The 16,591-nt window shown below is 27.7% G+C and overlaps 1 protein-coding gene across 1 annotated transcript in view; it reads left to right on the forward strand.

The window, feature by feature from the left end:
* Positions 1-16,591, forward strand: part of LOC111628732 (leishmanolysin-like peptidase) — a 99,852-nt gene that overhangs the window by 64,365 nt on the left and 18,896 nt on the right. Inside the window, 6 exon segments of the mRNA XM_023372568.1 lie at positions 3,575-3,695; positions 6,932-7,110; positions 7,211-7,393; positions 11,687-11,840; positions 14,182-14,289; positions 14,359-14,435. Of these exon segments, the coding sequence (XP_023228336.1) occupies positions 3,575-3,695; positions 6,932-7,110; positions 7,211-7,393; positions 11,687-11,840; positions 14,182-14,289; positions 14,359-14,435 (822 nt within the window).

Consider the following 16,591-nt stretch of genomic DNA (forward strand, 5'->3'; position numbering starts at 1 on the left):
CCGCACACCTGCTAGTGTGTTGATATTTGGATCTAGCTAGTTCGGACAAATGACTCAGCGAAGTTTGTTTAATTTATTGTTATTGGTGTCAAAATGATATGATTTTATGATATAAATTCCTATAGGTTTGATGGCTCTCATCCATAAATTAACAATCATTTGACAATAATTTCTTTAACCTGGTCAACTATTTAGTTATTGTTTATATCAAACGTCGAGTTTGACTATGAACAAGGCGATTTATTGCCGTAACCACGTGTTACGTGCAACCAAGAGGTGATAAGAAATATCTCTTATTCCCTTCTTGTTGATACTAACGTCTAGAGAATAACTGTTAAACAAATAGAGATGATTTCTCTTATTGATATTTTAACATTCTCCGTTTTTTTCTTGTTCGAGGAGAGCGTCTCGATCATTGACCGTAGAAGTCCCCCTTTTCTCTTTTACTTAGGAAAATTCCTAGATTTGTACTGATCTAAAACAGAAAAAGGGTTTCGGACCTTCACAATGTCGATATTCTCCGGTGAATGTCAACACATACAAAATACGTCGGTGAAAGACCGAATATTTGGTTGTATTATTATACATTCGAACAATCGCCGGTGTATGTCGACAAGCACAGATAAGCTTTGATGGAGGTCGAAGAAATTGTTAATACTTTTGAATAAAATTTGAGCAGTGGCCACAACGAATACCATATTCCAAAGGAAAATATTGAAGAGGAGCTGCAACCCATCACGTCTTCATATCAAGCCCTGACTGAACAACACAAAGTTATTTCTATAAAAAGAGTGGCCGCGAAAGAGAACCTTCTACTGCAAGCAACTAAAATGTTACGAACCTCAAAAAGAACATTTCCTTCTGCTCAAATTGGTGATACCATATGAATATAAGTCCCTGATGTCCACCATGGCCGTACAGATGCCCGAAATATGTTGGCAGTTGTTGTTGGAGTAGAAGACTCCGACTTTTATAAATTAGCAAACAAAAATGGTACCTTCAAGCAGCTTTATACCCGTAATCAGTCTGTAATTTGTAAAGAAAAGTTACTTTACTTTCCATAGATGATATTTCTTCTTAAGAAATATTGCTGAGAGAAGGAGCTGCAGCTAATTCAAAAAGTGGAGGGCTATACACACTGTCATTGCAAAAAGAAGTCTTCCACGAATAAATGCAATTGTAAAAGCAAGGGACTCTTGTCAATTCAAAGTGCCATAACAGTTAAAGTTGTTGCAATAAATAAATAAAATTGTATAACGTTAATCACATAATTTATCTGTAAGTTGATTATTGTATTATTTTCTTTAATGATTTAGAATGTACTGTTTGTTTTAGGTTCAACAGTTTATTTACATATGCTGTTACTTAAGCTTTCTCCTATTTTGACATATTAAAAAGTTGCATTTTTGTCTTACCGTAATAAAAATATTTTTATTTAACATTCACCATCAGTGCATGCTGAATGTTGACATTTACCGGTGTAAGTGAGAAATAATGGTATTTAGCAAATATTTCATACATACACAAAACGACTGTGTGAATGCTGACATTTGCCAGATATCAGTCATTCACCGTAACATATATACAATTAAAATTATAGGTATTTACTTTTGATGCTTTATGGAATTTTATTCTTAAAATGTTATAAAGATTATATTCTTCTCTTCTATAAGATCACAATTATTTTTCAAAATGATTTAAGTGATTAAATTAACAGTACATGTACCAAACATGAATATTTTATAAATTAATGCTATTTACAAAGATATAGAAAAAAATATTAAAGTTATGTACTAGTTTAAATTGCTCATAGTTACAAAGAACAGGTTATGTCAGAAATATGTTCCCCCCAGTTATAATGCAATTCCATATAAGCAAAATTATTTTTCAGTAAATATTTTTTATTTTATATTATGAATACACCCACTATATTAATAGCTTTTTATTTACAAATTGGATTATTTTCAAAAGACGAAGTCATAGAAATGTGAAAATATTATGTATGTTAATATGATGAATAGCTTGTGAACACACATAAATATTGTAAAATGTAGTATAAAATATTGTAAAATTAGTATGTAATGAATTCAGCAAAAAAGTATTTTAAAAAATAAAGTTTTTATATTGTGAAGAAAGAAGTTTGTAATTTTGTAAATAACAAGTCAGATTTAAGGAGATGGTATATAAATTTCTGGGTCATGAAATATAAATATCTGAAATTTTATTTTAAAAATTTTAACATATTTAGTAGAAATTAATATTAATAGTAAACATAAATTTTTATTTATAAGTTATTAGAAAATAAAGAAATGTAGAGTAACTCTATTAATATCCCCATGTCAATAGAAAACATGTAAAATTTATTGGCAAATATAAATCAATCAATAAATATGTTTTTCGATTTTAGATGGACTATTTGTAATTGAATATAGAATTAGTTGATCTACAACTAATTTCTGGAGTGTTGATAAACCTAACAACAAAGTTAGTTGAGTTTCAAATTCTAGTAATTAGAGTTGAATTGAAATATTAATTGTATTCTTTATTATGACAAAATGTATTTTATTAATTGCTTAATAATTACAAATTTTAAAATATTTAATAAAATATTTTAGTCAAATCCTTATTTTATGCAAAATTTTATGAAGTAATCTATTTAATGATTAGATGTATTTCTTGCTTAGATTTGTTATTAAGTGTAGTATTTAATACATTCAATAATAACAAATACATCAAGTAGATAAAATAAATTATATTTAATTTTATTGAAAGCTCAATTCATTGAAAAAGTAAACAAATTATTTTACTCAATATTTACAAAGCTTTTTATAAAAAAAATAATCTGATTTAATAATTTTATTTTTAAGTATTGCATAATTACCAAGAAATTGGAAATTTGATTAAAATATTTCACATTTCATTACAATTAAATTATATATTGTAAGCAGTTTTCAATTCCTTTCAATATGAACAACATTAAATAAAAAAATTTGACTAATATAGAACAAATTGAAAATAAACAAATAATTTAAAAATTAAAGCTAATTATCACAGATATACAATGACTTCTAATTATTAATAACTTTGCAAAGGTAAAACCATAAATAAGAAATACCTCCCCAACAACAATTCTAATATTAATTTTGGTTTTAAATTACACTTGTATTTTTTAATTATATATTATTTAATGTTTGTATAATTTTAATATGTTGATATAATTGAAAAAGTTATTTTAAAAATTTAATTAATACATATATTTATTTATTTATTTATTTATAGTAAAGTTTATAGCTTTCACCAACATTAGTAGTTATTAATTAAATAATAAATGTACAGAAAGCAATTTCATTTTAATGAAAATTGAAATTACTTTCTTTAAGTTTATTTGTTAATTAATAATTATGCACTTTTTATTAATTTAAAAAAGAAATGTGATGAGTTATTAAGGGTTTCCAATAAACTTAACTTTATTATATTGTATTATATTATAATTGAGATGCTAAACAGTTCATTTTGTTTTAAAAACTTAATAATGATAGATTTGTTTCTAATATTTATATTTTTTATATTGAAGGAAATGTCCCAATAATAAAGTTTTTGTTCCTGATAAAAGTCTACAACAACAACACTGCATAGATCGTTGTGAAAATGTCACTACTTGTGGAGAAGTTGTTGTTCCAGAAGAACATTTAGAGGTATTTTTAGTTTTTATATGATTTAAATTTTAACAGTGAGAAATATTTTGTGTGTTATAATTACTTTTAAATTTATGTAGATCATTTTTTAAAGCTAAATTAAAATCTTGAGAAATAAATAATGATAACTAAAAAGCTTGGGATGAACTTTGTTTTGTATTGTTTTAAGCTTCATTTCTGTTGATCTGATTTTAATTTTTTAGAAACTTCATTTTTATGGATCTTAAACAAAATTGTTTATTTTACAGTTTTTGAACTTTTTAAATTTATAAGTATAAAGAAATAAAATTAATTTTTCACCAAACTTAACTTTCATAATGAATCAGTTATGTTTAAATTCCAATTAGGAAATGTATACTCATTCAAATATTTTTAAATAAAAATTTTAAATTTTCATAATTAAAAAAAGTTGAACAAGCTTTAACTTTAAAAAAAAATTACAACAAAAACTTTAAAATCTCCATAACTCAGACATAAATATGAAGTTAGGAAAACAGAATTTATTAATATCTCTTTTATGGTCTTGATTGGTGCTCCTTTATATTTCATAAAAATTATTTTGATACCTAGCATACACCTGTTTATCAGAATATGTTTTTATTGAATGTTGTTGTCTCACCTTTTTTTCATTGTTTTTATAAACTTCATTCTAGTGATTTCTTTGTAAAAAGGGCTGGCAGAATTACAATTTAATAAAGTAAAAATTACATTACAGATGGATACTAGTCCTATCTTCATTGCTTGCCATGTCCAATCACCAGGAACAACTATTTTCTATTGCAGAGAGAACTTTTCTTTAGAGGCTATGCCTCTGCACAAATATGTAAAACAGTGTAAAATGTCCACAAGTGACAATCCCTACATCAATATGTAAATATTGATATTTTATTTTTTAGTATGTTACTATTATCGTTTCTTAAGTGATCAAAAATAGAGTAGATAGTTTCTATATTACTATTTTCACATCATTCAATTGTTCTTAAAAGTTTTCTTCATAAAAAAATTGCAATTATCATTCTATATTTATCTTTCATTTCTTCTTTATCTATTTTGATAGCTTTTTTTTTTTATATATTATTAATACATATAGTGGATAAGCAAAATCTGTAACAAATTGTTTAACTGCTTTAATATTTTCTAAACTCTCAATAATTGTATTTTTTTAAATACAACATATGAAAAAATGCTTTTTTGAAACTGTTATATGTAAGTTTTATTAGAAATTTTTCACTTATAACATTTAAATTGGATAATAAGTTTAGTGTATAATTACATTTTTTTAGATGCTGAGTAATGCTTCCTTTTCTTGTTCTAATTGTAATTTAACTCCAATTAAATTTTAAAAAAATTTGTTTACTTTTTCTTTTCTTTCTTGTTGAGATCACTGGCTATATTCTAATTAGAAAATTCTTGAGAATTCCATAATCTTGCATATGCAGATGTATAGGAACACCACCAGTAATTCAATGATCCAAAACGTACAGTTTAATTATGTTTACTTTGGATAGAATTAGATAATCTAATACAGTAAATAGAGTATAACAATTTGCAGGGCTTATCACACCAAGGCCGACAGAAAGAAGGACCAGAACTTTTATAAAAAAGGGTTGGTCTTTAATAATCATATTTCATATTTAGGTAAGTATGCATTTTGGGTACAAGGACCCGTCATCAGCCTACAAACACATGGTAACAACGTAACAATTACAAAACCAATAACCAGCCAATACAACGGAATAACCAACATATGCAGTGCACTGCATTTACAATTTCTCAATGTAACCCATACACTAAAAACTAAAATATCAAGTATAAATTTGAATACAATGACGATGTGGTATAACATATTAAATTGGATTGATTCCATCTGGTTGGAACCAATCCAACCAGATAGTTCTGTTGGACCAGAACCACACAAATAAATAAATTCTGTTTTCTTATATATAGAAAAAAATATATATTTTATAAAACTGCTAAAAAAGGAAGGGCAGAAATTTCATATCCATAAAAGGATATGTTTAAAGGAAATTGTTAGAAACAGTGTACTTTCCATATTATAACAATAGAAGAATGTGAGTTCTAAGTTCTAAGATCAACCATCTTTGATTGGGATCGAATTGACAGACAATTTGACTCATCCCATGATCTAGGTTCCAATCTTGCTATAGTTTATAATAAGCGACGACCAATTGGAAAGTAGAGATGAATAGAAACAACAATCGAAGTGGTCAATTTGGGACCTAAAAAAGTTATAAAATCTAGAATTTGAAGGAAATAGAGATCTTCTCTATCTGTATTTACTATTGTGAACATCTTTTAGGAAAGAAAAAAGGGAATTTTTGACATCATCATCTTTACTTTGGACTTGTTATACTTTACTCCAACTGCTGATTGCTGACTGATAATGCCCAGGGCTGTCAACTTCTAGGAGGACCAGGAGACAGAATCCGTGCATCGTATAGTTTTAAGTATGTTTGTACAATAAACCAGGTTAATTGATTGTAACTGGAGAGTTGTCCCTATGTCAACATTCCCACAAACGAATCAGCACTGCTCGACATCCTGTCATTACGTGCAAATTGGTAACTTCACACATGAGCTCATGTGATACTTTGTTAAATGCTTTTTCCAGATCCAGAAAAGTCAAATATGAATGTGCTTATTCTTTATTCTGTTTCTCTCTATTAAGTATGCAGACAGTATGAATAACATTAATGTTGAATTCTTTAACAAATCCGCATTGATTTGGAGTGATTTTGACAATTGTGCATAGGTGGCTGTCAGGGATGCACTCAAAGATCTTCATTGTATAACAAGGTAGACATACTGGTTTATGCATTCACTGACATATCCCTTTTTTTCCAAATAGGTATGGTGATGCTAGTTAATCAAGTCGCAGGTGGGCATCCTTGTTTGATGATCTTGTTGAAAAGTATAGTAAGAATTTTAGCACCTTGTTGTCCAAGTAATTTCCTTATTTCAGATGTATATCATAAGGCTCTGTTGTTTTTCCATTTTTCATTTTCTTACAGTTGTTTTAATCTCTTCAACAGTAATTTGCATTACTGGTCCAACAGCAGGATCAGTATTCATGGATGTACAAATTCTTTACTGAATATTTTTTTCAAAAATAATAGATACTTTTATTATGGAAAGAGAAAATAATAATTATATAAACTTAGTTTTCATTCATATTTCAATTTTCTTATTATGCTAAAATATTAAAATTATTACAGCCTTGTAGAGTTTGCAGCTCTGGTGGTCATTTTTGCAAAACTTTAGGGGATCCAAGAGTGCCAGGTGTTATAGATGCAGATTTTGTGTTCTATGTGTCTGCCATGCAAACTGAAAGATGTCAGAAAGGTCAAACTGTAGCATATGCTGCACATTGTCAGCAAGAGGCTGCATTAGACAGGTAACATTATTTAATTTCAATATTTTCAAAGTGCTTGTGTAATTTTTAACATTTGAATTTCTTTTTTAAATAATTAATTATATGATTATATTTTATTCAGGCCAATTGCTGGACATGCAAATCTTTGTCCTAATTCTCTGTCTACAAAACCCCAGGATTTAGAAACACTCTCTCAATAATTGTATTTTTTTAAATACAACATATGAAAAAATGCTTTTTTGAAACTGTTATATGTAAGTTTTATTAGAAATTTTTCACTTATAACATTTAAATTGGATAATAAGTTTAGTGTATAATTACATTTTTTTAGATGCTGAGTAATGCTTCCTTTTCTTGTTCTAATTGTAATTTAACTCCAATTAAATTTTAAAAAAATTTGTTTACTTTTTCTTTTCTTTCTTGTTGAGATCACTGGCTATATTCTAATTAGAAAATTCTTGAGAATTCCATAATCTTGCATATGCAGATGTATAGGAACACCACCAGTAATTCAATGATCCAAAACGTACAGTTTAATTATGTTTACTTTGGATAGAATTAGATAATCTAATACAGTAAATAGAGTATAACAATTTGCAGGGCTTATCACACCAAGGCCGACAGAAAGAAGGACCAGAACTTTTATAAAAAAGGGTTGGTCTTTAATAATCATATTTCATATTTAGGTAAGTATGCATTTTGGGTACAAGGACCCGTCATCAGCCTACAAACACATGGTAACAACGTAACAATTACAAAACCAATAACCAGCCAATACAACGGAATAACCAACATATGCAGTGCACTGCATTTACAATTTCTCAATGTAACCCATACACTAAAAACTAAAATATCAAGTATAAATTTGAATACAATGACAATNTTTTTATCCCTGGATAGATGCCTAAGTGGACACTCTATAAAGCTTATAAAATTATGTACTTTAATGTTAGTAAAGTTTTTGGCTGGTACCTGTGAAGATCAAAAATTTTATCACTCATGATTAGAAGTATCATTTTAGAAGTATGAGTCTTAAAAGATAATTTGCATTATGTTGCTATTATTTATTTATGAAATAAACATGATTTTAACTCAACATCTTGTCTCAAACTTGTTACCAGTGCATTCTGTGAATAATAAAGTTTATCACTAATGTTTTTGAAAACGTTTATTATTCACAGAATTTTTGAAAACTAACGTTTTCAAAAACATTAGTGATAAACTTTATCATCATCAGTTGGTTAAGGTTTACAGGAATAGTGTTTGGGTTGGTAAAATAAGGCAAAGTGATAATTATCAGGATTGGATGAATTGGTAGGATTATTGTGAGAGAAGCATCACAACATCAAGCATGCCTGACAAGATGCATATGGAAGTCACAGTTTACAAAAAAAACAAGAATTACAATTAGTGAACTGCAACACAATTTGAATCTGTTACATGGAATAGTTGTTAGGATCATGGAGTTAAGACATCATTCATGAATTAGGATTTTATAAGATGCAATAAGTTCTATGAACATTATTAGAAGCTACTAGTTTGCAAAGGATGGAATTGTGATCTGTCATTCTTGAATGCATAATCCCTGATGATAAGATGGATTCATAATCATAGATTAAAGATGAAACATGAAGTTGAAACATTTTGGATCTTGTGTTGAAGAAATTCAAAGTTGTCAATTCTGTTGACAAAGAGATAGTTACTGTATTTTTGGACCATAAAGTTGTATTGGTATGCAATACTATCATTAAATAAAGATGCTTTAGATTGCTTACATAAGTTATTTTTCTTCTGTATGACTAAATTTTGGATGTCTTTGAACATCTGGCATATTGCTTTGATCTGGTGTTTAATAATTACTATCTTTTTCATGATTTAAAGGATAATCTTGATGGCCACAGACTTCAAAGTTGTAAATCCAGAAGTATCCAAAGGGAGCTACCTCAAAAATTAAAAATATTTGAATAATTAATAAGTACCTTTATTCATTGGGCCAGTCTTCTATTTCTATTTTTCAATTTCTAGTCTTTGAAAATGTTATAAATCTATTTTATAACTTAATTTTTACATCCTTGTGAATGTTTGCTAATGCCAATCTGTTCAGTCATTGCTCACTTATTTCTCAAATAGCTTTTTGACACTAAAGAGACTCAAAACTATTTCTTGCAGAGTGTGAATTATGATAAATATCTCAATTTAAGTGGGAGTTACAGTGAAAAGTGACAGCCATAAAATTGTGAGTGTATATTTTTGAAGAATAGTCCAGAGGACTTTTTTCTTATTCTTCAAACATAAATAATATATATTCAATTAATTTTTAATTAAGTTTTTATATGTACACTAGTTGATTGCAATAGTATTTTATATATTCCATAATATGATGAACAAAGGTCACTTACCTAGTACACTATAATAGTTACAGAAAGTAAGAAATGAATCAAACCTAATGTAGAAATATGTCTTTCTAAACAATATTTTAAGTATGTACTTCTTTGTTTCAAACTAAATGACCTTATTTTGTCTAATGCTTAATATATATTTTAATATTTTCTGACATTCAATTATCATTTCAAAATTGCAAGAGATTCTTTGGTTTTGCCTTACATTCCAAGGAGCAGTTCTTTCATGCATAATACAACTATAACAGTAACATTTACTTTAAAATGTTTAATGTAGGCCTAGGCCTTATTTTATTTCAAACTACATAAAATTGAAGAATATAAGCCTATATTAAGTAAGCAGAGAAAAACTTGCTACTACCTGTGATAGAATCCAACTTGAAATTTTGGTTGAAAATAGTTAGAAAGTTCATGAGGGGAGAATGTTAAGTTATTTCTTGTAAGCAGCAGTTACAATAGAAATGCCATTTATAATTAACATAAAATGATATTGAAAAATTAAAAAGAAAGCCATAAAGTATAAAAAGTAGCAAATTTAATTAATGATGACAATAAAAAAATAATTTTGTGTATTGTTTATTTTTGTTGTACTGGGGTGGCCATTATTGTCTTAGTGATATCATCTGTATAAATAAAGAATAAATAGTACAATACAAATATTTGTTGGAAACATTCTTGCTTTCTAATAACAACTGCTTATAATAGGTATAGTAAATGAAAATGGCACCATATGACTAATGTTTGTGTAACATTATATAGTGAATGACATTTTAAAACTATTATATTAGATATACACATGTATATATGAATTTATTTTTTATGCAATTCATCTATGGTCGTTTATAGTAAATATATCAAATTTTATAGATTTATTATATTATGATACAGTAGAGTTCATTTATTGTAATCACTTTGGGACTTGCCTAAACTGATAATAATAATAATTAAAAAATGTTTGTTAATTAGTTAAACCTTTAAGTTAATGTATAATTCATCCAATATTGTTTGTCTGCTGTCAGCTTTAACAACAGCAATTTAAACAACTGTTTTAATCATAATTTGCTCATATTTAAAACATAACACAAAAAGAAAGCTTAAAAAGGCACACTTATTTGAAGATACTGAAACCAGAATTTCGTTGTTATTACATCAGTGGCATGCGGTAACATTTGATAATAGGGAAGCTGTGCCGGCCCTGGATAGAACCATTGGAAGCATTGTACAATATTTTTGTGTGTAGCATCCACGAGCTAAACCGTGTGAGGTTGGTGCTCTGTAAAGTGCATGAACGAATGTGTATAATTTAGCTGCTTTAACCCAAATCAAATAATTTTGCCCTGAAAGCTGTCCCATATCCAACATTACAGTGCTTCCATTGGGAATATGCATACACGAATTTTTATTTGAATATACAATAGTAATCTTATCATTGTTTTTCACATGTAGTATAGAAATTTGTAATAAGATACATAATGTAGTTATAATAAAAAATTAATTTTCATTAATTCATATTATGTTAAATATGAAAATAATCTCACAATATGTATTTATATTTTAGAAAATACAAGGAAAGTGGTGATTCCACAGCTTTCATAGATGGCACACCATGACACTATTACATTAAGCAAAATTTTAAATTTTTTTTAACTTGTAGATGCTTAAAGCATTTAAGACCTAAATTAGTACTTTTGGTAATATTATTTTGTTTGTTTATGTAAATTTATATATATATAAAACATAGTTTATGAAAGGAAAAAAATTATTTTAAATTAATGCTTTTTGTAATCTCTCTTTAAATTATTTGCATTCTTATATTAACATTTGGCTAGACAAATATATTTGGAATATGTAGTGAACATTATAATATCAATATAAACCTTCATTATTATATTGTCACAAGAAAACAACAAAATTTATTAAATAACTCTAAGAAACAAATAATGATAAATTGGTTATAATTGTAAAACACAGACAAAAAAGAGAACACACCAAAGAAAAACTTCTAATTGTTCAATCTTTAGGAAGGACGACACAGTTTTACAAGTGCTTTCATTTGAACACAGTTTCTAAAAAATCAGCATGACCTTCTCTCATTTGATGAAAGTCCTCTGACTAAATAAAATTATTTATTATGTAATAACATTAAAAAAAATTTAATAATTTAAATCTTTTAGTTTTATAGAATTCATGAATAAAAGTAAAAAAAAATTATAATCTAATATTCTGATTATTATTAGTGTTCAGGCTCATCAATGGAGTGAGAGAGTTATAAGAAAAGTGGAAAGAAAATGGAAAGTTCGTGGAACTACAATAAAAAAAACTGTACATATGATTGTTACACCAAGAGTTGTTGTAAGTAATTGGTAAAATTTTTTTAATATATTTTCATATTAAAACAAATTTTGCAAGTGTTTCAATTTGCAAAACTTTAAATCTTACAAATATATTTTATGCTACTGCGGCGACAAATCACAGACTGGTGAGATGGCACCACTCCTTTACGAGTTTCCTGGGAATCCTGGATAGAAAAACGGGGACTGGGTTTTTCCCAGAGAGAATTCTGGGTATTGTTGCTTTTTCTTCTTGTCGGGTGATCGCTGCCATGAGCACGTGTAGCTCTGTTTCAAGTGTACTCGAGGATTATTGTAAATAAATGTTGTTTTAGTTTAAAACGTGGTCGTGGACTTAACTAAGTCACGTTTACAGCCTTCTGATAAAGACAGTCTTTGTGGAGATGTAAATGGATGGAGAAAGACGGCCAGGTTTCGTCTAACTGACGGCAGCCATCCATTACCTCCACTACAAGTGAATTTAATATTTATTACATGCATTTCTATAAAAATTAGATTTTAGTTTTATCTTAATGAACAGTAAAATTTATATGCACCTTTATATTTCAATAATTAAACTATCAAAATATTTCCATCAAACAAATTAAATGCATAAATATAAAAATTTTCAGGATAGATAATATTTGCATTTTTACTTTCTTGGCTCTGTTTTATAACAGAAAGAAAGTATGGCAATCAATCAAAAAATGATCCTCCAAGTTTTTACATTTTTTGGACTCTGAACCCTGAAACTTTGAGAAATGCAAAAAAAAATTTGAGGCTTTTTTCTGTATATATGGATGTGGTATGAGTGGGGGCACAATTTTGTTCACTCTGTTTAAAGTTTGATAAAAAACCTCTTGTGCTTTTTGTCAAAAATTTCTGAAATTTTGCAGGAAGGTTGTGTATTAGGAGGATTGATGCCATTAAATTTTGGTGGTTAAAGGTCAATGGGGTGGAGTGATAGAGGAGTTGTATATCATATCTCGACTAGGATTGGATTTAATGACAATTTTACTCATTATTAGCATTTACAGTTTTTTTTTTTAATTAAACTCATCCCTACCCCCAAAATTAAGCTTTTTTGCCATTTTATAATAATTAAAAATATGATATTTTATTTTAAAAACTTTTTATAACAGATGGCACAACACATGCAGTTTTAAATGTTGCTGGATTTTTTTTTTATTGTATTAAAAGATCTAAACTAATCCAGCAAATAAATTTTTTTAAATTAATCATCTTTTTATATAAAATAAATCTATAAAAATCAGTTTCATAATTATTGGGCTGCAATTTGAAAAAATTGTAGACCTATAAATTCCCACTGTTGTCTGCATGTCTGTCCTTCTTTAATCTCAAGAATGGTGTTTGATGAAAGTCAAGACCAGATATGGAAAGATTTGTGGCAGGAGAGGCCCCAATTAACTAAATACAAACTTCCAATAGAGACTACAAGTCATGTGAGTTAAATTGATGACTGGCATGACTTAACAGAAAAGTATGATGCAAGAGGCAAGACACTACTAATTTGAGATTGAGAGCATATATTTTAAATTAAATTAATTAAAAATATGGTTAAAAATTGCAGCCTGGCATTACAATGATGCAATAATTTTTGTTCATTTTTGAAGTAAAAAGCTTGTGTCATTGGATATTTAAGTAATATTCTCCTAATATCTTAAAATATATGCAATTAACTAAATATGAATAATTTATAATAGTATACCCTGCATTGTTATTAGGTTTTGTTGAATTATTAGAGAATGTAAGAGAAACTACAGCATATATTAATATCTCAAAATAAAGGCATAAATTTTTCTTGCATTAAATATGTAAATAATTTTGAATGAATTCATAAATATCCTTATCAAATATCTTATTGTTATTAAATCTTTATAAATCTATCATATTTTTTAAACTTACATTGATAAATTTAATAAGAGATGCTTTGTTGTATCAGGGGGGGAAACTAAAGAATGTAATAAAAATGAAAAAGTAAATTTTAAACCTATTTGTTTTATGTAAAAAGTTGATTGGGAAAATTATATTCTTCACTTTTTTTAATATTTTATATAAAGATGAGAGTTAGATAGAATACACTGTTAAGTGTATTCTATCTAACTCTCATCTTTATCCCACTTTTAATTATTATAAAAAAAAAAAATACAATTCGTATGAAATGTATCTTAATTTAAAAAAATATATCTGAATGTGAAAATAGTCTATTTATCTAAATTCTCCAAAAAGTCCAGAATAATTCATAAAAATTAAAGCAGTTCTCATTAAAGTTAGATAATATATGTATTTGCATTAATTAGTAAAATGATTTAATTTTTTTGTTGTTATTTTTTAATTTTTAGGAAGAAGTTAGAAGACAGTTTAATTGTTCATTTCTTGAAGGAGCTGAATTGGAGGATCAAGGTGGTGATGGAACTGTACTTACTCATTGGGAAAAGCGACTTTTTGAGGTACTTTGTATAATTATTTTGAATATTTAAAAATAAAACTTTGTTACTATTTATTATTTTATATTATAGAATGAAGCTATGACTGGAACACATACTCAAAATCCAGTATATTCAAGGATAACATTAGCTTTGATGGAAGATACTGGGTTTGTTTCAATTTTATTATATATATTAGAAATTCTTCTTTAAACATTAAACTTAATAATTATAATTATCTTTGATTTTAAAAAATATATATTTATTATTTTATACAAAGTTATATTTCTGATAAGTGAAAATAGATAAACTATACTAAATATATTACTATGTATTATATAATGCAGGCTGTTGCACATAAAACAGACTCCAAATGCAAAATAGTTTTAAAGTTTTATTTGGTATTAAAAAAATGATATTTTTAACTGGTGTGGATAAGAGATGATGAAATTCTATCTTTCTCTTCTCTGTAAACCTTACAAGTTAGTGCTATATTGAAATTCTCAAATGTCCAAAGATTTTCAATGATGTTTAACTTATTGTTACAAATACATTTCGTAACAATGTATATTTTGTTCCCTCTTCAGTTGCTATTTAATTTAAAATAGTTCTGACAATTTTTTGAATTCAAATATATCCAGATTGCATAATTTGAAATCTTGTTAAAAGACCACTCCTGTATCCGTAATGTTTAAAACAATTTTAAAGATTTACTGTTTCATACTATTAAGTGTTACACTGATATTTTTTACAATTAAAATAACATTTTGCTATCATATTACATCATTATCAATGTACAGGGTGGGCCAAGAATTCGTAAACATTTAAGTTGAACTTTCTGTGCAAACTCAAGCAGTAGGGGATACGGGGAGCGGTCTTACTGCTTGCTCATTTCTGGGAAATTTAGTTGCAATGGATCACTTCACGGGGCCGCAGCATGCCTTTTGCATAAAACAATTTTATTGTTTGGGATCATTTTATTGATGGGATCAACACTAAATGTAAAGCAAACTGGTGGCCCACAGACTTCTCAGAGTGAAGAGAATGTGCAGAAAGTTGCCACTTCAGTTCAACGATTCACATTTAATCAACGTGCAAACGTTTGGCTGAATTAGGAATATCCTGCACATCTTTACACCATATTTTGAAATTTGATTTGAAGTTACATCCATACATGATCCAGTTAGTGCAGGAACTAAAGCCTAATGATTTTAATTTATTCAAGTCGTATGTCGAAGCAATGTTGAATCGTTTCAGTAATTTTGACATCTTGTTTTCCGACGAAGCCCATTTCCACCTTAACGAACATGTTAACAAACAGAATTGCAGGTATTGGAGCAGCAAAAATCCTAAAGCTAGGCCTCTTCATTTGCCTAAGATAACTGTATGGGCAGCAGTTTCAAAAAAGGGATTATTGGCCCTTATTTTTTTGAAGATTCTTGTGGCCATATGGTCACTGTTAATGCTACTGAGTATGTGAAAATGTTATGGGAGTTCCTGGCACCACAGCTGCTGGAATTTACTGGCTATAATCAGAACATGTGGTTTCAACAAGATGGAGCCACTTGTCATATGTCTAACGAGTCCCTGCCTGTAGTTAGAGATGTTTCCAGAAAAGCTGATTTCCAGGAAAGGCAACATCCCGTGGCCACCCAGGAGTATCAATTTGTCCTCAGCAGATTTCTTTTTCTGGGGTTATTTGAAGTTGTGTCTATGCTAATAAGCCAAAGACACTGCTTCAATTAAAAGCAAAAATTAGAGAAGAGATGGCTGCTATCTCAAGGCCTCTTTGCCAACAAGTCTTTGAAAATTTCCGTACTCGCTTAGAAGAATGCTAAAATCGAGATGGTGGTCATTTAGATGATATTATTTTTAAAAAGTAAATTCCTGTAAATTGGCTATCTTGTAAATAAAAATAAAATAAGCCAAATAGTTTTTTTATATAATTTTTAAAAATGTTTACGAATTCATGGCACACCCTGTATATAACTTTAAAACTAGTTTAGAAACTACAAAATGGCTCCAATTGTAATTATTTTTATTTCTATTATTATTCTATTAGTTTATCATTTCATATACGAAGTTTACATATATTATATTTCATAAATTATTTTCACAATACTGATGATACCCAAATTTGAAAATAAAATATTTAATTAAGCATTTTTGCTTGTTACATTCAAGCTTCATCAGAATATACAGAGAAAACAATGGAATTTGATTGACTACAACAATTTTTTAAATTTTAAATCTAAAAATTACTAGATTTACACATAGATGCATATTCAGTCCTATAATGGTTGACATTAAAAAAGTAAGTAAGTAA

Source organism: Centruroides sculpturatus, unplaced genomic scaffold (assembly GCF_000671375.1).
Source record: "Centruroides sculpturatus isolate CEXI.00-Female unplaced genomic scaffold, Cexi_2.0 scaffold598, whole genome shotgun sequence".
Classification (NCBI taxonomy): domain Eukaryota; kingdom Metazoa; phylum Arthropoda; class Arachnida; order Scorpiones; family Buthidae; genus Centruroides; species Centruroides sculpturatus.